The sequence below is a fragment of the Poecile atricapillus genome, chromosome 1 (genome assembly GCF_030490865.1).
Source record: "Poecile atricapillus isolate bPoeAtr1 chromosome 1, bPoeAtr1.hap1, whole genome shotgun sequence".
NCBI classification, from domain to species: domain Eukaryota; kingdom Metazoa; phylum Chordata; class Aves; order Passeriformes; family Paridae; genus Poecile; species Poecile atricapillus.
This window is the reverse complement of record NC_081249.1, coordinates 125,891,749-125,918,703: the sequence shown is the minus strand read 5'-3', so window position 1 is coordinate 125,918,703 and position 26,955 is coordinate 125,891,749. Positions and strand designations below refer to the sequence as shown.

The 26,955-nt window shown below is 44.2% G+C and overlaps 1 protein-coding gene across 1 annotated transcript in view; it reads left to right on the top strand.

Moving 5' to 3' along the window:
• Positions 1–20,098: 20,098 nt before the first annotated feature.
• The window catches only part of RRAS2 (RAS related 2), a 42,481-nt gene continuing 35,624 nt past the window's right edge, over positions 20,099–26,955 (top strand). Inside the window, exon 1 of the mRNA XM_058844280.1 lies at positions 20,099–20,441. Coding sequence (XP_058700263.1) covers positions 20,337–20,441 — 105 coding nt within the window. The 5' untranslated portion in view covers positions 20,099–20,336. The remainder of the gene's footprint in view (positions 20,442–26,955) is intronic.

The window sequence follows — 26,955 nt, the reverse complement described above, 5'->3', positions numbered from 1 at the left end:
GGTATCTACTGTTGTTTAAAGGCACCTTTATATATAACCTTTTAATTTCTCTCTGCTTTGTGATTTCTGTGTGTTTAAGGATCACAGAATTTTTATGCAGGTAAAAGTAGGAAAGTGTCTTCTCTGTTATTAATTGAAAAAAAATAATGAGAGAGAGAGAGAGGGAAACATTTGATAGCCTGTCTGGTGCTTTTCCAATAATAAAGTGACAATATACTATTCTAGATATCTTGAGCAACTCATCAAACCTTTCAGCACTAAGCAGGCCACTAATGGATGCAGAATCAGTCCCCACTAAAATACAATAATCTTTACTGGAAATGGCAAGCCTGTGACAGTGTACTCGAGTGTAGGGTGGTAGGGATCTACCTGAGGTGGAATTTGGTGTGACACACAATTTATTGTCACTGGCTTTCAAGATGTTCCAGGAATTTCTTCTGATTCTCTGAACTTTCCCTCATGTCACCTGACTTTGACTCAGAGCCCAGACTGCAAAATGTAGTTTGGTTTATGAGATAAGGTTTTCAATTTCCACTTTAACAGAATTAAGTATTGACTTGACATTTATACAAATTCTGACTCGTGGGATGAGTTGACTGATTAAAATGAGGACAAGCAATCTACCAGAGTGTGAAAAATGATGATGAATAGCAAAGAAATAATGACTGATAGCAATTAGGGAAGATTATATCATGTCTGTAGCTCTGTAAGACCCCATACTGAATGATCTGCAAAAGTTAGTTAGAAGACCCTTCCATAAAAAAGCATAAAATTCCAGTGAACTTCTTAAATGTGGTTGACTTGAGAGTTTATTTAGTATAGGTCTTATTACATCAGGTGAGTATTTAGCAGAGATGTACAATATTAGTTTCCACCTTTCTCCTCCAGTGGAGAGGCAAGGACAAGACTCACTTCCATGTCTGTTTAAAATTTGAACTCTACTCTGCATTTTTCATAACCTTTAATATTACTTTCCATTATTTAACTTTTGAGTGACTGCTGAATAAAACAAAACAGAAATGATGAAAAGGTGCTTTAACAAAATGTACTGGGGTGGGAACTTTTTCACAACTTTTAGAAGATGGAAACTGAGCAAATAAGGAGCTGCATCCTCAAAGTCCTGGCTTCCTGTTAGACTTTATTTGATTTTTTTTTGTTGCCTATTTTCTTGCCTGCCCCTTCACTTTCCTCTTTAGTCTCTCCACTGTGTCAGAGGCAACTCCTAGACTGTGAGCTTCTGCACTGAAACTGTCTGACTGAGCACAGGATTTGCCTACATTTTTTAATTCATTAGAAGTGGTGTAATTGACGTTGATTATCTCTAGGTTGTATTCAGAAATAGACTCTTAGTTTCTGTCTGACATTCCTAGGCAGTACCTTAACTCAAACAGTAATCTGGCAGTCATATGGAACCTGCCAGCAGATAACCTTGAAAGCTAACTTTATAGAACCAGATTTGTCACCTTTTGTTCCTCTCTATAAAATTTGTCATGGTCTATCCATAGCCCCAGTCTACACCAAGTTATACCCTGGAACCATGGGGAGGCAGCATGAGGAAATATTGTAAAATCTCTCCAATAACAGCAGATGGGGAGAAAAAAACCTGCTTTGCTCCTGAAGGCAAAATATCTGGGCACAGAGATAAGTATCATTTATAGCAAGAGCTGATAATATTTTAATTTTTTTATTAACTTGCTTCTCTCTGGAAAATGCTGCTTGCTCGTAATGATCTATTTTAGTGAAACTGGGAAAACTGTGAAGTGGTCCAATATTGAAATGGATACTTTTTCTAGACTTCCTTCTATCCTTCATATTCTTCCATTTCTTTTGCTCCAGGGTCTTGGCTTTATTTCTGGTATGTACATCATAGGAATGATCTGATATTATATATTGGAATTTTTTGATGTTCAGAGGTTTTCAGATCTAATTTTATTCATGTTCACTAGCTTCCCACTCTCTGTTGTTTGGGATTTTTTAAACTTAAAATTAGTTTAACCTCTGACACTATTTCCATCTTCCAATACCTTCATCCATTGCTCTCCTCCTTTAATTTGGCCCTTAACCATGCCTTTAATGGTGTCTGGAACTTTTAAATTTTGTTCTTTCTTTTTCTGTTTGACAGTGCCTAAGGAAAAGTTCTAAGGTAAGGATTATGTGTGATTAACAGTGTCCAAGGAGAACCCTCAGGGCAGTTCCATGCTTTTCTGATGCACAATGCCTTTTTCTTCTTTTTATTTAGGGGAAACAAGCTACCACAATTCTCAGATGATGTTCCCAGCACACCTACTAGCTACTCACCTTAACCTGTGGCATAATGGGCTTTAATTTTGTCCTCTTGGTGGTGATGAGCAGCAGGAAAGCTCAGTGCAAAACCTTGGTATGAGGGGCAAGTTGACAATTCTAACAGAGGAGTCTAACCTCGATTACTGTCGTCTCCTTCTTTTATGCCTGGCATGTGCTACAGCTCTTGGAAATTCTCAGCAATTACTCCTTTCCTTGCTGTTACTGCTATTTCTGTTTTTCCAAATGCATCAAACACAGCTTGAGGACACATTTAATAGACACTGCATTGGCCAGATAAACAACCTGTGATGTCAGACATTTATGATCTCAAAAAGCCTTCCATGAGCTGTAATTCTGTCTCTAATGTGCTTGAACAAAATCTCAGTTTTAGAGCATTGCAGCTGAAGAAAGGGGATGATGGCAAAGACACAGGGTTTTGGTGAGAAGAGGTGCTCAGGAAAGCTTTAAGGGAAGAAAGGGGGAAATGGCAGCATCAATGGAAGTGAGATTGTGTCAATCACTGAAGCTGGGAAACATGAACACAAATTCTTTCAAGGAATTCTTGAAAGAGTGGACTCCAAGACAGTATGCATGGAAAGATGACTTACTGTTAGAGCCCTACTGTGACCAGCCCAGGGCAAAGTAAGGAATTGCTGTGAGGGGCTGGGGACCCCATGGAGAGAGTTTAGAAATAATCCTATTGAGTGGGGACCAAGTTTTCCTAGAGAGGGATGGCTCTGCTGAGATCTGAAGAAATGAGTGCTGGTGAAGCAACACTTCGTATGCTGTGACTGCTGAGACAGTAATGAGTGTTGAGGAAGACTGGAATAAGAAGTAGGTGGAGAGATAAATAGAATCTGTTTACTCGAGGTTTGTGATGGGGTGGACATGAGCTGCTTTTTATTGAATAACTAACTGTCACTGCAGCTACTGTGTGAGTCTGCTCTTTCTCCCTAATGTGTACATGAGTGAAGTCATGGCTGGCTGTTCCAAGGCTGGCTGTTTCAAGTGGAGGTGAAGGGCTGTTGCAAACCAGACTGCAGCTCAGCTTTCACATTTGTTCAGCACCGTCATATGTGTGGTGGGTTTGTTTGCTTTTCTCATTCTACTAATTTCTGTTTCAGCTACTGAAGGAGATGAGTGGGACAGTATTATTTGTGTTGTTGGTATTTTTTATATGTGTTATTTAAGGAAGGGAAAAGTTCACTAGTGACTAGTGCAAACTGCCTTCTGGGCAGGTGCTGTCTGAAGCTGAAAGATTCAGGTAGCTTTGCTCTGTAAGGATGTATGGGTTGAATTGTAGTCCTCATGCTTCATTTCTCTTAAGCTTGGCCTTTAAAAATAAATAAATAAATAAACAAACATAAATATTGGTTGCTGTGTCACAGAATACCTCCTGTCTTAAGTACCTATATTTATAAATATTATTTTATTAACAGTGAATTAAATCCAAACATTCCATTGCGGCAGTGGAGTGCGAAGAAAGCTTCTAAAAGCTGAAACACAGCCTCTGTGGCAATATCAAAGGAAGGTCCTGGGGACTCTGTCACAGTTCATGTGCCATTTCCATGGTTAAGAGAAGGTAAGTGACCCTGCTGCCTTGCAGGAATCTGCCCATCCCTGTGACCTGTGGCTCGCTCTCCTGAAGAACAAGGCCATCTCTGTGTAAAGGTGAAATGGAATTGCCTCCATTTATTGCTTATAAAGAACTAATGTGTTTGGTGTGCACTTACAGATCGCTTGCAGATAAACACCAGGACACTTAAAAAGCAGATCTATTTCCTGTTTCTTCATGTGTCCTCCATAGTGGCTGCAGAACCCTTTTTGTCTGTCATATTTGATAGCTACAATTCTTATTAACTCTGCAGTAAAAATCTCAGCAATTTCAGCCAGTGTTGCATTAATCCCTTAAAAAGGGATAGATAAGATGGCACTCCTGAGGTGAATTGCTGAGTGCTTTGCTTACCTCACCATGGATACTTCAAGTTCAGGAACCCTGCAGTGAGATCAGATCAAATTCATCCTAATCTCATGGTACAAATACATCTTTATCATCCAGTAGGGAAAAAACAGAGAAACTGTAGCCCCTTACTGTTTTGTTTCTACAACTGCCTTCCTATACCTGTGTATTTTTCTCTTAATAGAGAACCCAAGAGCTTGTTGATAGTCAGACCTGTGCCCTCATATATTTCTCTGAAAAGCATTTCAGTATCCAGTGCTTTAATTGTCTAACTAGGGATTCATTGCCTTCATTTATATTTCAGAGAAAGCCAGAGTGACATATAAAAGTACATGCTGAATGCATTGGGATTGTACAAAGGTTTCAGAAACTTATTGTAAACCTATTTTAAAATACTCACCAAGTCCCTAATATTTAAGTGCTGAACTGAAACTAGTAATACAAGAAGCCAGTTCTGGCATTTCTAGGGAAAAAAAAATTAAAAAGAACATTAACTGAAGAAATTACTAAGTTCACAGAATCGCAAAATGGGTCAGTGAATGGACCACAGGGGCATCATCCCATCCAACCTCTCTGGTCAAGCAGAGCCATGCCATGGCACAGGATTGTGTCCAGATGGTTCTGGAATATCTCCATTGAGGGACACTCACCCTCTCTGGGCAGCCTGTTCAGTGCCTGGTCACTGCACACTAAAGAGGTTCTTCCTCACGTTCAGTGGAACTTCCTGAGCATCAGTTCCTGCCAGGAGTGTGCAGTTTGCTGTACTTCCCACAGGGGTCTTCTCAGTCACTCAGGAAAAGTGAACTGTGTTCCATGAAGTTTTCCCTGGTATTTCAAGGATGAGAGCTCAAACCAAGCTCACTCTTGCAGAAAAAATAAATGATCTGTTGAAACAATTAAACTGCAAAATGACACGCCGTGCTATTTTGGCAGTGATCTGAATCATGACACATCCTTCTCCCTTTTGTGTGGGAGAGATCTCAAGTGGAATGCAAGATTAATTATTCAGTGACGGCTGGGTTTTCTTCCACCAGAGATTACCTGTTTGCTGGCAGTTCCTGTCCACATCCCCAGTGAAAGCATGTCCCCGTGTCACAGAATGGAGTCAGAGACCACTATTAGGTACAGCTTCACCTGGTGCAGGAAATGGGGCTTGTTCTTTACATGCTGCATTTTCTAAACTGTTCTTGTCTAACAGTCCCCATGTGACCTGTTGTGTTTGCACAGAGACCAATTTGATTTCAGAAAGGCTCTGTGCAGTCACTGCAGCCTGTCTTGATGTTATCAGCAGGAAGATGAGAGTGATAGATCTTAATTCTCACTGTTAAGGAGTGTCAAAAATACACAGCAGGAGCCCTTATGTTATGTGTATATTACTTAGTCCTGCCTGTTTTCCCTAGGGCAGCTTTTAAATATATTGAGCAGCAAAAATAATACAATCACACTGCTTTGGATGTAACGTCTGTAACTGTGTGCAATCCAATCCCACATGGCCAGAAAAGATGGTCTTTGCACTGTGCCTCTCATAATCAAACACAGACTGACTTGAAAGAAAGATGTGGTGAGGATGAATCCATGCTCAGATGTAGCATCAGACTAAAACTGAAGTTCTGACAATATTAGACATTATTTCTAGAAAAAAAAGGCCTATCCTTTACTCTCTATATCGAAAAGCATTTACACTTCATTGCCCAATTATCCATGAGGGTTCTCCAATACTAAGGCAAGTGCCAAAAGAAGAGTCAAAAAGCCTGTAGGGAATGGATGAATGACAGGTTTGTTTTTATGACTTCCTACAGTAAAATGAGAAATTACTTTACTTTTCTGCGAGTGGGAATTACAAAGAAATTTGGTCAAACTTGTAGTGTGAAATCTTGCTTTCAACAAAGCATTTTCAGCAAATTCGAAGGCATGGCTTAATGAAAGTATTTGGAAGCCAAAGCCCTTTAATCACTTTGGGCCTAAGTGTAAAAAAAAAATCTTAATGCCAGTACTAATATGAATGTCTGTATTTTCACTAATATCAGGTAAATCTAAACAAAATGAAAATCCAAACAAAATGAAAACCCAAACAAAATGAAAATCCAAACAATGAACAGACCCTATCTTTTGGCTGTATCATCAAGTGGCTTCTGGTGACAGGATTCTTATGGCCCTGTTCAGGAGCAAGCTGGGAATGGTTCCTCCTGCCTTGGGCCCTGTCCTGCCATACAGGAGGCTCTGTGGACACAGCCAGACAAGGATCCTCTCTGCTGTGGGCTGTGGCTGAAGCTCACACTCACCTGCTCCCTGTCCCCTGTGGGCACAGCTAACTTGGCAATACTTGGTTTGGCTGTGCTTGGGATCTGATCTGGTGCCAAGCTGTCAGCAGGGCTCTGCTGTTCTGTCTGACCCCAGGGTGGTTCCACTGCCGTGTCCTCGCTCTGTAATTCCCTCACAGCAGCAGTTGTCATGGGGTACAAGTTGCATTTTCTGCCAGGATAGTTGTTTGCTCCACTGGTTGTGATCCCAAGAAGTGCCAGGTAGGCCTGCTAAGCGAGCACAAGGAAGAATAATGTTTGTTGTGTCCTCCTCTCTTCAGAGTCCTCTTTAGGTGTGGGCTGAAGGGCACAAAATGGCAGCAGGCTCTGACCTTTTGGGAGTCTCCTCTCCTCAACATGGAGAGGCTTAAAACCACCTGGGGTGCAGGGGGCTCTTGTGAGGCTCAGCAGGCACAGCCACTCCATGAATAGGCCAAAAGCCTTGGTAAAATGGGAAATGGCCACCTTCTCTAGAGATAAAAAAGGTAGAAAATGGGATGGGATAGAAGGTCTTGTGTCACTGTGGACAGGAGGGAGAAAGGATTTCCCTAGTGAAGGGTGCTTTTTTTGTCCTGCATGGTCCAGCCAGCTGGTTCCTTTCCTTGCCTTTCTAGCCCTCATCAACTCTTCCTCCCCCACCCCTATGAGCTGCTTACACAGCCTTCTTCCTTCTGCCACTCTCTCCACTGCCTCCCAGGACTCAGACAGCCAGCAAATCTCTCCTCACCCTCCCCCCTTTCCCGAGCTGCATGGCACAGCCACTTGTCAGCCACGCTGTTCTCTAGCGAAACACGTAGCCCTCAGCCCGTGATGTTTCCTGAGGGTTGAGGAGGCAGCAGTCAGAGCCGCATGCCAGAATGCTCACAAGGTCAAAAAGGACACAGAGGGCCAGGACAGACACAGTCAGAGAAGCCATGTTTCCTCAGAAGCACAGATTGAGGTGCCCCAGGGAGTGAGGGTAAAGCAGGCACACCTAAACCTTTCCTCTGGAAAACAGAATGGGATAGAAAAGTCATTGAACTCCACCCTACCCTGCTCAGTTGACCCTGCTAATGAAGGCATGGTCAGACACAGAGGGTCATCTGGCTTCTCCACCAACCCACAGACTGCAGAAGATGAGCATAAAGCTGCTGAAGAAATAGTCCTTGTTCAGTCCAGATGGAAAGGCTCAGCCAGTTCCTTGCAGAAGCTGTGTAGGACACAACAGCCATCAGGGCTGCACTGCTTATGCAGCCTGTGCAGTTTGCACATTTGTGTCTAGTCTGTCAATCAGGACCTGCCATATTGTAGTCAATGAAAAAAGCACATTCCATTTATTCACAGTATTTCATAGCATGTGGTTAAACTAGCCCTGCTCCCCGCTGTTGTGCCAGTATGGCTTCACCACCAACAGCACAGAGGGCTCAGCCTCTTCCCCTCCATGCCGTGATGATCCTGCTTGGGAAGGAGGTTTGGGCATCCCCTTTGAACCTGATGATGGAGAAGGGGGAAACAGATACCACAAGGCCTCTGGGGGCCTGCCAGGATATCTGCAAATGTGTGTTGGTCGGTCCATCAGTGGGCTGACTCTGACTGGAGGTCTTTGTGGGTCACGTAGTTGGAGCTGCCCTGGGGTGGGGTCTGAATGGGAGAATGGGATTGACATAAAGGGGAGTCTGCGGAAAGCAGTGTCCTGTGGGCTTCAGTGAGCCCTCTGACTCCTGAAGTCCTGAGGTTTGGACATCCAAACTGAGGTTTGAATGACAGCTGCAGGGTTTAGAGGGTGGCTGACAAGGACCACGAAGAGTTTGAGAAACTCAATGCCTTTTTCCTCTTCCTCCAAGCAAATGCTGTTCAAAAAGAGCCAGTTCACTCCGGGTGTCCTGAGGAGCTGCCTTGGCTTCTCATTCTGCCTCTGCCTGCCCAGCACTGGGAGGAGGCCAGGTCCACAGGGTCACCTAGAATAGGACAAGGAATGTTAAGAGGAACATGGTCAGAAGAAAAAGGTGTGCAAGAAGTCTTGTTCTCCTGACCCGCTCCTGTTTCACTGCATTCCTTGTTAGCAGGTGGTGCTCAGGCAAGAACTTCCATGTTTTCATTTGCCGGGAGCCAAGCAGGCAAATATTTCCTTGCATCTTCTGAGCTCTTCTGAAGAAGTGCAAATTTAACACACTAGACTTGATGCCAGACCCAGGAAAGCCACAGGTCACTTTCTGCATTTCGCCACACGGCTCCTGCCAATGTGATAATGTGAGAAAAAGTTGCTGGTTTCCTGCACAAGCTCTGCTGTAGCCAGGGAAGATGTGCTGACCTTGGGGTTGGATATCTTGCCAGCTCTCTTGTCACCACTGAACGTGTTACTTAACATTGCCTCTGCTGATTTTTGTTTTCACCACTTTCCTTTTTGTCCTTTGTGCTTTTTGTGATGGCGCTTGTTAAAACCAGGCAGTAGCCTTGACTGTGATTTTGGAGAATGTCCACAGAAATGTTCTATCTGGGAAACCAAGAAATGGTTTAGTTGGGTAAGAGTTAACTGGAATATTACTCATTAGCATTCATTTACTACAAAGTGGTAAAGTCAAGTGGTGTTTTGAGTACATGGGTGAGTTTAGTGAGTGCCAAACTGAAATGCCCACATTTCAGTGAGCTTACAAGTGTAAGCTCCTCAATGTGACTGTTTATTCTATGTAATAGAAAGATACATTTATATTTAATGGTAAATGTAGTTATTATTATAGTTTTTTCCACTATGTTTTTGTGTGACTACAACTATTTTTGAATATCTTTTAAATATACTTTCCTTTAATAGGAGATTTGACAGTGAGCCAAAGCATCTTAAAGATTTTGCTTTATTTCATTAAGACTTTTAAAGATGGGAGTTGGAGTTGCTAGGAACAGAAAATCCTAGAGATGTGTGTTTTCAATTTTTCTGAAAGAAATTATTTGGCAAGTAGAACATTTGTCTTGCACGATGCTTATCAGAGAAGACAGAATTTTAAAAAATTGTACATTGAAAAAATAGCGTCTGATTACATACAACATGTTCTGCCAGATATTCTGAGACAGCACCAGAAGGCACCACATTTCAAGTGGCAACAACATGTCATAGAAATATCTGAAAAGTCTCCTTCTCAGTGAAATGTCTGTTTACCATGCACTTGTTATCAAGCTGGCTTGTTTACTTTTACCTGAATTTCCCCATTTTTCCATTGTTAGATATATTTTCTGTGTTTCAGATAGATTCTTATTTTCAGTGATGTGAGTATAAAAAAGCAGAATATTTGTTTTAAAATATATATTTAAAGGAAATTCATTCTTACAGCAGATACATTGATCTCATTGATTCTTATTGACTTCAGTCTCTTGTTCTCATGCACATAAATAAAGACAACAAAAAAGAAAATTGATTTCAACAGCTTCTTCACCTGTGGTGTTCCTGGTGATGAATTAATAGGCTGATTTAGGGGAAGATACAGAGTGTCTGGAGCAGCGATAAGTAAAGGGCTTGTGTTGTTCATGCCCCAGTAGGGCTCACTTGACTGATGTACTCTTTCTGGGTGTCCTCAGGCATATTCCTTGGCGTGTTTGTGCTTGAAAGCCCTGTCTGTGATGGGATAATAATATTTCTTCTGTCTGTCTAGATGGTAATTTCCTTGTGACAGAAACTGGATCTTGCAACATGTTGGTGCAGAATCCACTGGTGTGATCCACTAGTACTGCTTCACTGAATTGATAGTAAATAACAACTTGGACAAATATGAAAGTTGAATGTTAATTCCTCAGCTGACATCTCAGTACAACCTAATTTCACATATTTGAACAAGTGCTTTTTTTCTGCTTGGCAACAGCCTCACAGGTCAAAACACGAGGGCTTTGGCAAAATCTCCTAGTGTCACTTTTGAACCAAAAGTTCAAGTGCCTCTGAAGGTGGACAAAAGATTTTGTGAGTATAGGGTGTTTTGCTATGTGTGTAGGGTTTCCTTGAGGTATGCAGATTGGGGCAGGAGAAGAAAGAGTGGAAGAGGAATTATTCAAACTCTGCAAGAGGCTATTTCCTCTCCTCTAGCAATTATTCTTCCATTCCTATGTCCCCCTACCTAAAGTGGGGCAAGCCAGAAGAGAGCAATCTTACTCGTGCAGTGCATGTCTACTGAGTTTTGTAAAAACTCAGCCTTCCAGGTCCTTGGGCTGGCACTCAGCAGTGCCTCTCAACACCTTGTATCCCTGAGAAAGGGCTCCCTGGCCTGTGGATGACAGGAAGAGCATGGAAAGGGTGTTGACTTCATTGCTCATCACATGTTGAGATGTATGAGGGGTTTGATGAGCCAGCTACACTGCAGGACTCATGGAGGAATCTTAGAAAAAGACTGGCAGAGGAAATCAGTGGAGAGGGAGTGTGCCAACAAGGAATAGGAAGAAAATACAGCAAGAATGGTAGACAGGAGAAGAAAAAGATACACTTTACAAGATTTTTTTAATTGATATTTCAGTTCTCATACCCAAAGAGAATGAACTGCTGAACCTTCTCCTGTTCACCCACAAGTAACCCTTATGTGGTGAAATGACAGTGCTGAGGGAAATTGTTGTAGGCTGAGAAAACAGAGTTTCCCTAAGCAATAGCTGTGATTTCAGCTAGCTGTGACATTTGGAAACCAGACTAACCTGTCCTTTATTCCCTAGCAGCAGAAATGCCCTGTTATGTTCCATAGGCAGCTGTCATCAGTAGCTGAGTTGACCCAAATAATAAGGGAAACTTCAACTGTTGGGGCACCTTGGAGGTATGAAAAAATATGGAACTTTGCTGATAGGATGGATGAAAAAGAGAGTGAAAATGGGGAAAATATTTCTTTTCAAGAAATTCATGTCCCCAGGCAGCTTTTAGTCCTAGAAAGAGTAATGCTCATGTTTCTGAATCTCTCTCCAGACAGGACCTTGCTGTACAAACCACATTGCTAATGACAGCACTGTTTCAAGACATCTCTAGGTAAAGAGTCCTTCCTTCCTGCCTATTTTTTAGTACTGGAAATTTAAAAGATGATGTAATTGTTTTGAAGAAGAGCTCTTCTTGTGGTGCCTAAAGGGTGATGCATGGATTTTTGGTCATTTCAGACACCACCAGGTGTATGAACATGACAGCTTGAAGAGCCAAACATTGGACAACCAACAGCAGAGGGATTATCACTGTCAGACCAGTGCTGATGGTTCAAGGAAGAGTCCCACATTTCATATCAATGAAGAGAGAACTTTCACTGTGCTCAGAATGTGCATGCATTGCACAAATAAGTGCACACCAGAGAGGTAGGGCTGGCAAACTAGTCTGGGCAACAAAGTCATGGATCCACATGTAGATATACTTGTTTAAATATACTTGCAGTATCTCTATCCTATCCAGTAATCTCAGCTTTTTTAAACTGCTCCAAAGTACTGACTCTTTTAAATCTCATAATTTCCTAGCCTCAGACATCTGGTAAACTCCATCTGTGCTGTGGAGCTATGCTATTTCAAGGTCATGAATTTCAGTAAGTGATTCCTAGTGCATTTTGCTCCTCTGTGTATTTGGAGTTCTCAGAATTAACCAGACAGATCTCTGCATCCAGCTGAGGTACAGAAATACTGGGACAATGAATTCTAGAAAAATTGCATCCCAATGTTAATCAGTGGGAATGGGTCACGAAGGGTAAAGGGAAACAGAACGGAGGCTGGATGTGAGTGGCCTTACAAAAAGTGAGTTTATAAGAAATAGCAGGGTAGGCAGTTTGCTAAATAAATGCCATGAAGCACAAGCACACACACCACCTCAGTGCAAAAGGAGGATGGGAATTTCAGTCAGACCAGTGCCTCAATCATTAGCTCTCCTTTGATCTCAGCATAAGGAAGAAATATGCAGAAAATGAAATGTAGGTCATCATACTAAAGAGTTGTACTAAAATGGTAGTACAAGCCTTTGTCAGGGAAATTACACTGTAAGTTAGCCAGAGAAATAAAATACAAGGAAGGATATTTCTGAAAGTATATATGTAGAAGGAGGGAGTTCAGTCTCAGGTGGTGTAAGATACCAAGAGGTACCAAGGAAATGCCAAGAAAAGCACCAAGGGAAGGGAAAGTATTTTTTGCATATTTTTTTTCTAATATAATTAACTGCAATCAAATAACTATCAATTTCTTGTCTACAGGCAGAACAATATGTGCATTGTTTCTGAATTGCATTCTCCTTTTTTAGAACTTTTCTTTAATTCTTGTGGTTATTCACAAGTCTTGTTTTCTTCCCTAGCATGCAGCTTCTGAAAATGTAGGACATGTGCTTTCTTGTTTCATAATCTAGGTTATTACTAAAATATTTAATAACACTAGATTGTGTGACATCTTCTGGATTGTTGTGTGCTGCTGCCCTCAATTTTGTCAATGAACCACCGAAAATCACTGGGTCCAGCTGTGCCACCTGCCCTGCTGCAGCTTTACTGCTGCCATCTAACATAACACAGGGGTTATGTAATAACCTAATTATAAGCACAGAGAATCATAAAACCATAGAATAGCCTGTGTTGGAAGAGACCTTAAAGATCATCTCCTTCCAATCCCCCTGCCATGGGCAGGAACAGCTTCCACAAGACCAGGCTGCTCAGAGCCCCATCCAACCTGCCTTTGAACACTTCCAGGGATGGGGCATCCAACACCTACCCTGTGCCAGTGCCTCACCACCCTCACAGGAAAGAATTTCTTCCAAATAGCTAATCCAAACATGCTCTCTCTCAGTTTGAAGCCATTCCCCCTTGTTCTGTCACTATATGCTCACATAAAAAGTCCCTCTCCAACTTTCTTGTCAGCTCCCTTTCAGTATTAGAAGGTACAATTAGTACAACCCTGGAGCCCTCTCTCCTCCAGGCTGAACAAACTGAATCATGAAAGAAAGCATCAAGGCATAAGATGTGTCCCTAAACCAGGAGAGGATGCATCATCAGGAGAACAATGTTTTGATTTGCACCATTTGTTCTTGGAGAAGGACATATTTGTTGTCAGTTGTCTCCTTGTTTTCTTAAAGGCATTTACAAATAGTTCAATTATTTGTTTTAATACTTTTTCTTCCAGAAGGTGAGATTAGAGTGACTGATAGACAATTTTCTACTCTTTCTGCCTTTTTAACATTCTCCTCAACTTCTCACTCACTTTATAGAAAGTTCTAAGGATGACCACCAATGCCTCTGAGACTGCTAACCATGTACCTTACAACAAATGTTGTCAGACTCAGATGATTTAGTCCAAGCTACCTAATTTCTCACCCTTTCTTTCTCTAATCAACCTTAACTATCACCAAAGGGGATCTAGAGCAATACTGGTGTGGGAGCTTTGGTGAGAAGTGGAAATGTGGCTTTCTTGGCTGCACTATCCTGCCAACTCCAAAAATGCAATAGAAGCCAACTAAGAGGTGCCCACAAACCTTCAGGATTTTGCAAGGTGAGCAGCAGAGTACTCTTGGGACACGTGGAAAAAGCTGCTTCTCTGTTTTGGGGTAGCAGGATCATGAATGATGGCAAGGTATATGAAAATCTGGCTGTTCCCAAGGTTGAGATTCAGAGGCAGGTTTGGATCGTGCTGTGTTTCCTACACAAGAACCATCTTTTTATTATGCTGCCTCTTGTAGCTCTGCAGAAACATCACAAACATAAGAAAGCAAATGGGCTCATAGCATTAGGGGAAGAAAAGTTTCTTATATCCTGTATGAGGGGAAGAGAAACCAGCAGTGTTTAGCAGTTTTGGTGGTGAAGGAAAAAACCCAGTTTCTGAGTCCTGTGGGGCAGAGGTTCTGCCCATACTGTGGTGGTACACGGAGAGGCTGTGTGCGTTAGTTAAGGGAGCTCATTTTCTGGAAGTCCAGCTGTGGTTCATCCCCTTCCAAAGCCCCCCACACTGTGGGATGGTGCAGTGAACTTGGCCACTGAGCCCCAGCAGGCTGGGGGAGCCCTCCTGCAGTGTGGCAGGAGAGAGGAGCAGCTCTGTGGGCTGTGCTGATGTGAGTCTGGTGAGCTGGGAATGCTCCTAACCTCCTTCGTGCAGGTGGCACGTGCTGCCATTAGGGACACACACCGAGACCAGCACGGGGACAGAGAGCTGCAGGTGTAACCTCAGGTCTCAGCTCTGAACTCACCACCCACGGGCCCTCTGCAGCAAGCCTGGAGCTGCAGGGCTCTGCACTCTCACTGGGGGCATGTTGTGGTGCAGCTGCCCTGCCCCTGCACTGTCCACCAAGGAACAACACAACCTCCCTGGGATCTCTCTGGCCCGGAGGCAGCTCTCAGAAGATGCCATGAAGACCCTGCAAGGGGTACAAACAGCAACCAAGGGCACATGTGGAGCTCATCAGCCTCTGGGGAATGCTCCCATCAGGTCCCATACTGCCAGGAAGATGGGTCAGTCATGGCCACACTGGGTGGAGAGGGGTTGGTGGTGTAAGGGATTGAAGGCACCAGCTCCATGGTGCAAGAGGGACGTGGCCACTCTGCTCCAGAGGGAATGCCATCTGCTCTGAGCTTATTTGTGTGGTGCATCACTGCCAGTGTTTGTACCCCTGCTTACTGCCTTCATCTTGAAAGAGACCAGGAAAGGTACACACACCTTTCCAACAGAGTAAAGGTCTTCTTTCAAGTAGTAATTTGGAGCTGATTTATGGAGAAATTTCCTTTTAGGATCTCTTTCTCATTTTTAAGGTCTATGGGGAAGGTCTAAAAGGCACTAGTTTAGGTTTCCTTCCTGCTTCTTTTTTATCCTAGTATCACAATTAAACAAACAGTTAAATCAATACATGTGTAAAAATAGATAAATACATATTTGTCTAAATATACCTGGAATCCTATATATCAAATCAATCAAGATTAGATTGCTTGGTTTGGTAGAGGATTGACTGAATGCCCAGGTGTGCAAAACCTGAGCTGCTCACTGAAGAGCTGATGCTGGTGCCTTCTCTACAAAACACCCCATAAATTAGCCCACATGTTCATTGCTCAAGGCAGTTATGTAAATATCAGGGAAAACATACAGCATCACAAACTTAAACAGTCTTGTCTAAAAATCCTAGTCCTACACAGTTTATTTTACTTTTTTCTCTTGGGATATTATTTCTCTGTAATTATTCCTGGGTATAAACACATGTGAATTGCTAATGTAATCATAATGATTAATAAAAATTGACAAGCCCATCTTAAACATTACAGAAAAAAAAATAAATTAGGACTTCTGTTTGTAGGTCGTTTTCAAGCCTCAAAGAAAATGACACATTTTGAAGTGTTTACTACAGATGACTTTACTGGAATAGGTAGATGTAAAAATAGATCAAAATTTATAAAAAGCTGTAGCTACTTTCTGAAAATAGTTTTACTTTTTACTCAGATAGAAACAAATAAGTTTGTCTGAGGAGAAATGGCTTATTTTTCTCCCAGTTTCTGAGTGGTCATTGCTCACTAAATAGCTAAATATTTTTTGAATGGACAAGGAAAATTATTGCCTGTTTGATTCTGAATTAGGAAATAATTCCAAGGAAAACCAAATTTTTTATACCTTTTTTTTTCCCAAAGCTTTTTGTTTTGTGGCTTTGAGAAAGCCAGTTTCCTCGAATATTCTTATGGTCAACAGTGGTGTCCTTGATGGGAATTGCAGCACATGGATGTCTTTAAGGTGACACTATCCACATGATAGAAGGGGTGATGTTTAAGGCCTGTTGGAGCAAGGTCCATAAACAAGTGCTAATGATAGGCACATGTATAATCCTGAATCAGTGGAATAACTCAGAGTTAAAGTTACCTGCCTCTCTGACTCATGTCCCAGAGATTTTTGTAACTTTTTTCTCTGCTAAGCCTGAGAATAAGTTTTCTTCTAATTAAGTCTTTAGGTTCTCATGGAGCACTTTTTAGCTTTCAATATGTCACTTACTGCACACACGTCTTCTAACCTTCCAAACCCACATCTTTGCCAGGCTGCCAATGTAAAATAAAGTTCTGGATCTTTCCCTCAAGCACTTCCTGAAGTCTTTTTTTTCCTCCCTGTCATTATATAAAGCACTATGGTGATCTTTCTTTTAAGCCTGCCATCTGGATGTCATTCCTGATTTTGCCTCTTTTTAAATATGCATATTCAGGCTAGACCTGAAATGACGCAGCTTCTTTCTATGCAATGCTTCTAAAAGCTGTACTTTCTTTCCCAGCTGCTTCAGCAAAACTTTGGCCATGGCTTCATCATCTCAAGTCTTGGTATTTTGAGTTCTTCCTCTCTGTTATGTAATCCCACATTTACTACCCCCCTAGGGATATGAAAACTGGTGCTACAAAATTTATTTTCCTGGCTGCATGGAGCATTCCAAACCCTTTTTGCATCTTCTTCCCCTGCTGCCTCCTATCAGTCACAAGTTCCTTGTCTTCACCTGCTGGGTGAAGTTCCTACCAGTCAAGTCTTTCCCAGGTGAGTTGATCTGGAAGTGAATCCTGGAGTATCCTCATCTCCATGCCTTCATTCACATGTACACCCCTTGTCTTCCAAAACCAGGGCTCACAGCAAGGGCTGTTACTGAGGGAAGACAAGGTGTGTGCACAGAGTAGAGACTGGCACTTCCAGGGCTGGATCTGCCCTGGCTGCCCTAGTTTGAGACTGTCTCTATACTTGATAATCTCTCCCACTACTTATGTTCATACACCAAAGAGTAAACAATTCTTACTGACATCTTTGGGTGCAGCTACAAAACTACAAAGCCCACCGCTGTTCATTACTTTCAATCCATCTTCAGTTTTTCTGTGATCACTGCTTTGTGCTTTGAAAGAATATAACTCTATTTATGAAACTAGATTTCAAAATTTACAAATCCAAAAATTTAGCAGTATTTTTTTTCAATAGAATCTTTTGATCATAATAGATGATTGTATTATTTTAACCCTTTGTCATATCTGTCAGTGTTATTTAAAGTACAAGATTTTCCTTGCAGAATTCAAAAGATTGGATAACTACATGAGTGACAATACTGATATTGTTTTCAGAATACTAAATTTGTTTTAAATTATGTATAATGAAACTGAAACTTAAAAAATAAGGGATAATAAAAATTTGACTTTCTATGTAACTTTGAACCAAGAACTCAGATATCCTATTCCAATAGTTTGCATGGAGATTAGCATGTACTTAAAACTCACTTAAAATCTGCTTTTCAAGTCACTGCCATTCCTGGCAGTGGAGTTTAGTGGTTACTGTACTAATGGCCAACTGTGAGATTGTAGCTGTATTTTGATTAAAAAACACTCAATACTTGATAAATTAACCACAGCTTCACTTCCTCACAGTCTGTACTTTTGATTTTTCTTAGGCTAGAGAACGCAATTAAGAATTAGGAGACTTGTCCTGCTGGATTAACACTTGCATGGGTCCCTGATCCTTGCAGTGGCCAGTAACGGATTTGTAGGTGAGGGAGCACCAGAACCAGGACATGTGGGAATAAACTGGGTTCTTTGTTTAGCCAAGCTGCCTGCAGGCTGCCAGTGCTTTAGGGACTTCCCGAGTCAAAACTGCATCCCTGGTCCCTGTGCTCAGTAGCTGCTTTCTGCTGCTTTCTGCTCTGTGGCTTAGTCTAACCTTTTGTCACTCACATGCAGTTTCTTTTTCCACAGCCCCTTGTGGTAGAGATTTCCACAGTGTCATTGATAGTGTCTGTGGAAAACAGTATCCTTTTTCATCCTTTTTTGTTTGTTTAAACTTGTTTCTTCCTACTATCACTGGGTGTTCCTTAGCTCTCCTATTTTGAGGCTTTCTCTGTTCAACTTCCCTGTGCTGCTTAGGAATTTACAGACCTCTCTTTTATCTCCCTCTCACTTATCTTTTTTCCGAACTGGAAAATATTAGGCTACGTATTCTCTCCTGTGGAGTTGTTCCTTATTTCTGATTGGCATGAGCAATAAGGAAACGGATGTGAAAAAGCAGTTTATCACTGCTGGAGAATACCGAGGAAACCGAGCCTGAGCGCTGGCATTCCTCTTCCAAAATACTGTTGTGAATCCCGGGGACAAAGTATCTCCTTCTCATACACTTACACCACTAACTCACAAAATATCAGTTTGTTTCCTCAGCGTCGGACACTTCTCCCTAGAGACAGAATGGGTCTTGCAGGATGTTGTTCTTGGTTTTAAAGTTTTGGAGTTTTAAGCAGAGAAATTCAGTTAAAGAATTGCGAAGCTCAGCATGACAAATTGCGTAATAACGGAATTAAGATTAAACTACATCGTGGATTTTCCCCCATGTGTATATATGATAGTTCTTAATTAGCTCCACAAGCTGTAATTCCTCTGTGCATCTCTGTTAGTTACTGCACCGGGCAGTCAGTGCTGTGCCGGGTCTGTGCAGGGAAGGATGCTCCTGCATTTCCTGTGGCACCCTCCCCTCACTCGGTGCAGAGCTGAAATGCCTTCAAAGTCTGGGTTTTTTGGGTGAATAAGCAGCAGGCAGCACGGATTGCTGTCCCTGCCTCCCCACACAGCTCCAGCGTGGTACAGGTCAGGTCCCTTCAGCCACGATTCCATGCGTGCACTGCTTCTGGAGTTTTGTTTGTAGGGAAGGAGGAACAACAGGAGTGTTGCTGATGTGATTATGCCCTTCAGGAGCACGATAACTCTGGCATTCTGTGCCCGTGTGTAGAATTAGACATACGTGGGCTCGTTGCTTTGTACCTTCACAAAAAGGAAAGGAAGAAAGAATTCCCTGAAAGTTGGTCTAACCGCAAAACTTCTGCTTCTACAACATTCTGTTGTATTACGACCATGGGAGTGCTGGGTGTGCAGTAAGATATAACCCAAAGGGGCAGGACACCACTGGAAGATCACAGCAACCTGTCCCCAGCCGAGATGGTGGAGATGCGGAGCGTGAATTCACCACGCACCGAAACCAGAGTGCTCTGACAGGAGGGGATGAATACGGGGCTGTGACACCCAGCGGTGGCTGACACTCGGAGGAGAGGATGGCCCAGATGAGTGAGAAACCCATTCACCTGCGTGGTCACAAGGAAACCTGACGAATAATGGTGGAGGGCTTTAGTCGCTACGACTTTTTCCCATTTTTCCCTCTCGGTGGGAAGCGACATTAGCGACGCTTTGGTTTCAAACCTCTCTGCGCCTTGGCTCTGCATCTGCAGGCAGGGTCACCGACAGCTCCCTCCCCATCCCGTGGGCATCCAGAGCCTCATTAATGTTGATGAGGCACTCAGACCGGCGCCCCACCAAAGCCCATGAGGACATCGCTAATTACCTCCGGGTAATTACAGCGGCTCGCTGTCTGCCGGGGGGGCCGAGGGGACACTCGGGGGGGGCCGAGGGGACACAAACACGGCGGCGTGGCGGTGCCGCGGGGCGGGCACCCCTCATGCATATGCATGAGCTCATTAACATGGCGATGAGCGCGGCCCCGCCCCCCGGCGGCCGCTTGTGCCGCGGCTCGCGCATACCCCACCCTCATTAGCATGCAGATAAGGGATGCCCCGCCCGCCATTAGCGCCGCGGGGTCCCGCCCCTCATTTGCATGCAGATAAGGATCCCGCCCCTCATTAGCATGGCGGGGAGCGGGCCCCGCCCCCGGCGGCCATTAGTGCCGCGGCGCCCTGGCTGCGGGGGCGGGCGGTGCTGCGCGCTCCGCTCGGCGCTGCCGCACGGCGGGGCGGGCGCTGCTGCTGCTGCCGCTGCTGCTGCCGGGCCTGCGGCTGCTCAGCTCCGGCGGCACCGGGAGGAGAGCGCCAAGCGAGGGAGGCAGGCGTCGGACCCCGCGGCGGCGCTGCCGCGATCGCCCCGCTCGGCTCCCCCATGGCCGCGGGCTGCAGGGACGGCCCGGGGCAGGAGAAGTACCGGCTGGTGGTGGTGGGCGGCGGCGGCGTGGGCAAGTCGGCGCTCACCATCCAGTTCATCCAGGTGAGGGGCCGCGGCGCCCGGGGGGAAGCGCTCCGCCCGCCGGGGCCTGGGCGCTGCCCGGCGCGGGGGGGCCGGGGCTGGAGCCGGCGCGGCGGGCGGCAGCTCCCGGCGGCGCCCTGGGATGCTGCCGGCGGGGCAGCGGGAAGCCCGGGGCGGGGAGGCGGCGGCGTGACCTTGAGGGGCTCGGGGCGGCGGCGGTCGGGCTGGTGCGAGCCCCCGGGAAGGCTCCGGAGGGCGGGAAGAGGCGGGCGGCGCCGGCGGGGTGGGGTTCGCTGGCCGGGCGCGCTGGGCTCCGGGGCCGCCGCCGCGCTTGGGACCGGCGGCTTCGGTGTCGCGGGCGGGGTCCGGCCCCGCGCTCCGCCCGGGAAGCGGCAGGCGCGGCCGGGGAGCGCTGACACTCGGCGTCCGGCTCCGAAATAGCTGCCCCGGGCTGAGCATCTTGTGCTGGCCCGGCAAGGGGCCAGGAAGCTCCCGCAGCTCCCCCCGGGAGGAGCGGTGTTTGCGGCGGGGCACGCCGTGCCAGCCGGGACCGACCAGCGCCCACCGCCCCTCCGAGCGCCTGCTGTTGATCCTGCCACTTGTGGACAATTGAACTTTTTCGTCTATTCATTTTCAGTAAAAAAACACGCCCCAGTAGGCGATACAAAGGGTGCGTGTCAGTGTTACGAGGAAGATCCCTTTTTACTGTTTCGCCACGAATTCAGCCGTACCTCCTTTACTTTTTTTCATCCGCTGCCCTGTTGCTGTTAGCGTTTCTACCTCTGTTTATGGTGGTAGGAGGAGACAGCTACTTGCGTTGTGCTTGCTGCTGTTGCTGACGGCAGAGCAGCAAATCTGGAGAGCATGGCTTCTTGTTTGTTTTCTTTTATTCCACTGAGGAGAGGCGGTAATGCTCTACCTTCCCCTCAGACGGGCTGCTTGACAGCGGGGACACACTTGTCTTTTAATGCTTGGGGCAATGATGTTCTCAACTAATATTTTGTTAGAACAGGTGATCTGAGAGCAAATAGACTATTTCTTTATTTCAGTGGTTTTTTTCACTCACACGTGCATCCGTGTGTTCATCAGCTCAACTGCTCTGTTAAGAATCTAATCTCTGCAGCCTAGACTAAGTAACTACATAGAAAACAGCACTTTGAATTTTTGGGTAAGTTCTGGATACCCAAATGCTTATAAGGTCCAGTGTTGTACAGAACATTAAAAGAGGGGTTGCTTTGGGAGAATTGGTTCTTTGGAACTAGTTTAGTTTGAATGGTGTTTTTCGAGGTGTAATGTTCAGGTGTCGTTTGTCAGGTGTGTAGATGGCTGGTCAGTTTTAGGTAAAATACTGGCTGGTTGGTCTGTTTGAAGGTGATGGGGCTGGAATAACTGCAGTCCTCTCTGTCAGGACTGAATTCCTCATTGCTTGCATATGGAGATAATGAAACCCTCGGTTTTCTGCAGCTGGTTTGGGGTGCCATTGACTCCAGCACGGCTCTGCTGCTTTAGGTGGTGTTGCTGTGTCTTGCTGTGGCAGTAATGCGTGCAGCTGGATATGGCTTCAGTCCTGAGATGCTGCTGTCTTGGGAAATGTTGCTGAAGGGATTTCTGCATTCCATAGCAGCTTTCAGGGCTTTGGGATAACTATCTAAGCAGCAAAAGTGCTGTAATTTATACTAAAGATTTAAGGAGGAAAAAAGGGGAAGTTCACACTTGATGCCTTTGTATGGTCACCTTTTTTAAGAGCAGCAAGGTTCTGCTGAGTACTGGATAGCCTCAATATTTGAGTACTTGTAGAAATGAATTCTTTAATCTAAAAGTTTGAGCTTAAATTACATATAAATATAAATTTTTGGTCAAGTGCTGTGACTGACACTTGTCTTTCAGCAAATGAGGAACCTGTGTCTGTTTTGTCACATGTAAGGATCCTTTCAAATTAACAGCAGAAAAATAAATGGTTCACTTTGAAAGAGTGTTGAGGGAACAGCACCATGGTGTTAAGCTGATGCATTGAGGGTGAATTCTTCAAAACAACTTATTGTCAGTTTGCATTAAGTTATCTCCATCTTCTTGCCCTCTCGGCAGCTTTATCCTGAGATAAAATCTTGTCACTGCAAAGTGAAGTTTAGCAGAAAATTCAGCCTTAAAAAACCCCAAACAACCTGAAAGAAAACCAAAGAAAAATAGCTGGGAAATAAAGATCTGGGCAGTATCTCAGGTAGCTGGAGAAGGGTTTTGTGTTGTTTCCGTGCTTGCTGTGTGGTTTTGGACAATAAGAGATGAGGCTTGGTGTACTATTTATATCCCACAGCGTCTTCCTGAGCTCTTGAAGCTGTGATGTTATCAAGTGTGTGCTTTGCCATGCAGGCACCTGGGTAGTTTCTGTAAGGCAAGTGTACTGCCAAATACCTCGTTTGTCTTTTAAGGCTGCACAGAGACTGCTCCAAGTTGTTTTAAAATCGATTACAAGCAAGTCACGTGCTTCATTTTTGGAATTTCTTAGGATTAAGTGACAAACATGTAGTGGCCTTCACTAAAACGTGGATCAGTACTAGCTTTTGCTGCATGACAGAGCTTGATGTCAATGGAGGATTTAAATTCTTTTTTTGCTTCTTTACTGCGTGTGTTTAAAATAAGGCTGTCACCAACTGAGTTTTGAAGCTTAAAAAGGAAAGCTTTTTTTTTACTTACTGATACTAGCAAATATTTCTACACTTGGCTTTGCTTTCTTTTTCAATTTTCAGTAAATTCGTACTCGAGTACAGCTGTTGCTTTTACTTCAGTCGTGATTTTTTTCCAGTAAATAAGACTTGTGGTGACAGGATATCATGAGGAAGCATGTGCCACAATTTACGTTGTATCTTTGAAAGAAAACAGGAGATTCATATTTGAAAATGGGAAAACTCTTCCTTGATTTCAGATAAAACAAAGGGAGACATGAGAAAGTGAGGATGTAAGAAGAACCAGTTAATCTTCTTTCTTCTGCCAGCTTTCTGGGATCTCTGCACAGCCCATCCTTCCCTGCCTCGTTCAGATGATGGTGGGAAAGCACAGAGCATTTGTTCCTGCAGGAGTAGCAGTGGCTGAGCTTGTGGCAGTGCACAGTGCTCCTGTGCTCGCTGCCCTGTGTGTGTGAGAGTATCAGTTCCTGATGATTGCTGTGCCTGGAACAGCAGTGTGTTTGTGAGGAGGCTGAGTGTCAGCAAACCCGTCTCGTACCATGGAAGCTCCTTGGTGCCCCGAGTTCATTAGTCTCTGTGCTCATTAGTGCCGAGCAGGAGTAAGTGAGGTGTAACTGGTCACTTGTGTACAGCTGCCTGTGCTCTTGGGCTCGCCTCTCAGACACTCATCTGACACCTTGGCGTAACTTTGGAGCACAAATTAGCAGATCAGAGCTTTCAGTGGTTAGATGGAGCAGTGTGTTCCTCAAAATTCTTCCTCTAGGGGGGTAAAGGCAGCTCGATATTGCTGTTGGTGGGCCAGGATATCATCCTGGAAATATCAGATCATTTCCTTTAAATCAGGATATGATAGATGAACTTACTGCTGTCAAGCCTGTGCACTGGTAAGACAGGAAGTGAAGATGTTTTAATTGTGGAGGGGAGTTAATGGGATGTTGCAGCTACAAACTCCAGGAAAGCAGCAGTGAATGATAGCTCAGCATTACACCACAGCATTTTGTAAAAGTCTAAGTGGTAGAACTAAGCATTCCTTCTGTTATTGAAAACATACACAAATAATCCATCATGCTCACATCCCAAGAGGCAGAAAACTTTTAAAATGCATTGCAGCCAGTTAACTGGCCTCTTAGCAGGCTGAGGTATTTGGGAGTATGAGCTGTGCAGAGCGCACAGCTGTTGCCACAATAGCTTTCCTCCAGCTGTCATGCAGAGGTCTGTCACAAAATACCCCACATTCCCTTGTAACTCAGCCCTTTGTAATATTCAGGTTTCCTTGCTCAAAGGGAATACAGCCTAGCAACTACCTAATCACCCTCTGATTTTTTTATTTTTTTTTTATCCTGCAGTTGCCATTTACTTCATGTTCTTTTTGGTTTTTTTTTTGCAAAACCGAATGATACATAGCTAGTTTTAGCAGTATGCAGCAAGAAAGCCACTCATATTGTATTCTTTCAAGCCTGCTGTGCAAAATACTGTCTACTTTTGATCAGAATTGATAAATTTATTTGTCCTGGTGGTTTCTTCCTTTTTGTAAAACTATGCCTTTTGTTTTGTGACAATGACTTGTATAGTTTTGCATACTGAGTAGGCTTGGGTGACTTGTATGAATGTATCAGTTAATAAATGTCCCTAGACCCTTGAGATGGTATTGAATGGATGTAATTCAGTGTGGCTAGGTTGAGCTCAGTTTGTCAGTCAGCTTAATGTTACCTGTGGTAGTGCATGCACATGTTTGAAACTGCTAAAACACTTAACACAATACAAAATCTGTGTAGGGCTTCAGTGTTTGGGACTTTTTTTTTGTTTGTTTACTGATTTCATGCTGTATTTACAAGCTCAAATCTTACTGCCAAGTTTGTAAAAGAAAATACTTTTCCTACTGCTCTTAAAGTGTCTGTAACAAATTCTGATTGGAGCTGAGCTTACGGTTCCACTCACTAGTGAGTTAAATGAGTTGGATGTAGATTTTTGACTCTTGAATTTTAGTATCAGACACTTTGTCTGAAAGCAGGCATATGACTTGCAGATGGATGGGTGAGCAGTTGTTCAGGCTTTTTTCCCTTTTTCCCTTTCCTTTTCCGAGCTGCTGCTTTTACAAGACTGTTCTCATTAACTAGCAATAAACCCAAAGGTGGGTTATCTCAAAGTGTCTTTTATCTCTGAAATAGCTGTTGGGCAACAAAATGGCTTGTTCTGAATTTTATGCTCTATATATGAATTCCAAGCTCCAAAATAGAGTAGTAAAGTAGATTGAAAAGCAACAACTGAACGTGCAGCTGGTGTTCGAGCCGGCGTGCTGGGTGTTTGACAGACCCTGATGTCTTGGTGCCCCAGTTCCCTGTGCTGGGCTTGGGATGTGCAAATCCCTCCACAGTTTCTGGATAGTCTGACTAACCCTCTCTGACCGTCAAAAAATGCTCTTGGAGTAAGCGCACAAGCAAATTAAAGGAATTAAATGCCAGGGATTCCAGGCTGCGGATTCACGCAGGGCTACGCTGGGACTGGTATGCTCACACTGAGATAAAGCTGGGGCCTCCTTACCGTAACTTGAGGTGACAAAATACAGTTTAGGAGCAACTGATTGTCGACATCTGTAGAGGTTAAAGGTGGGAAATAAAAACCCTAATCAAAACAAAGGAGTTGTGATGCAGTCACCTGGAATAATAAGGGCTGCTTGTCGCCCCTCTTGTGAAACTTGAACCGCTCGGCTCCTCGCTTCCTGCAGCACTGCTACCAAGCAAAAGTCTACAGATCTACAGCCTGGGAACGCGGTAGGTGACTTCAGGCTTGCCTTGCAGGCAAGCAGGAAACCTCAGGCTGTGTCTGAGTGTTCCAGCACGGCCAGCAGTGGCACATTGAATCCTGTTAGCCAGCAGTCACGCCTTGCACTGGTGCGCTCGCCGGGTAGAGCTGAGCTGGGTTCAAAAGCTGGCATGAAAAAAGGGCTTAAGTTTTGAGATACTCACCGTTCTGGTTTTGAGCGATTTACAAATCCTTTTCCAAAGTGAAATTCCTGTGGGATAATTTAACCCACGTGGCAGTCCGAAAGCGCCTTTCTGTGCCTTAGCTCCTAGCAGCGGTTGCTTGTATAGCGAGTAAATATTGACGTACCTTTTGGTTATCAGGTCGTCCCCTACTGCCACTTGCACAAGGAGTGCTGGCACAGTTTCCCAGATTAGTGCCTGGCATGCCCTTTGCCCTCCCGGGGATGAATAGGCAGCCGCTGGCCTCCAGCCCTGCGCCTCCTTCCCGTACTAGAGGGAGAGGCTCCTGCCTCTGGTTTTGGCTGGAGCTCTGAATTCCAGGGCTCAGTAGTGGTGGTGGAGGGTGGCTCTTATAAGTAGGGCCCTTATATTCCAAGAGTTTGGAAAGGCCTAAATGGCTCGTGTTTTTATACCTTGTGCAACCTGTTCGCACTTACCGAGAGCATTCCCGGCACTGGAAATGTTGTGACTGAACTCCTTGAGGTATCCAAAGATAAATACCAGCTTCGTGAAGTGGAATGCTGCAGACTTCTGGCTGGCTGGTAGGAAGCTAGGTTTGCTGCAGACCTTCCCAAATTAGTCAGTCTGCAGGTCTAGACTGGTGTGACACAAGCAGAGAACTTCTCCCTTTGTTCCAACAATTCAGGTGGCTTAACTGCGCCGGTTTGGTAGTCTCATCTTCAGTTATGGTCACAAGGCACTGTTAAAGGAAAATGGAACCAGATCAATGCACCACTTCTTGTTCTAGTTCAAGAAGTATGTAAAATCAACATTAAAACAGAGATCATGTCTGTAATTGGCACTTTTTATTTTATTTTTTTTTAAACTTGTTGTTCTGCACAGGACACGTCCAAAGACTTCTGGATGTAA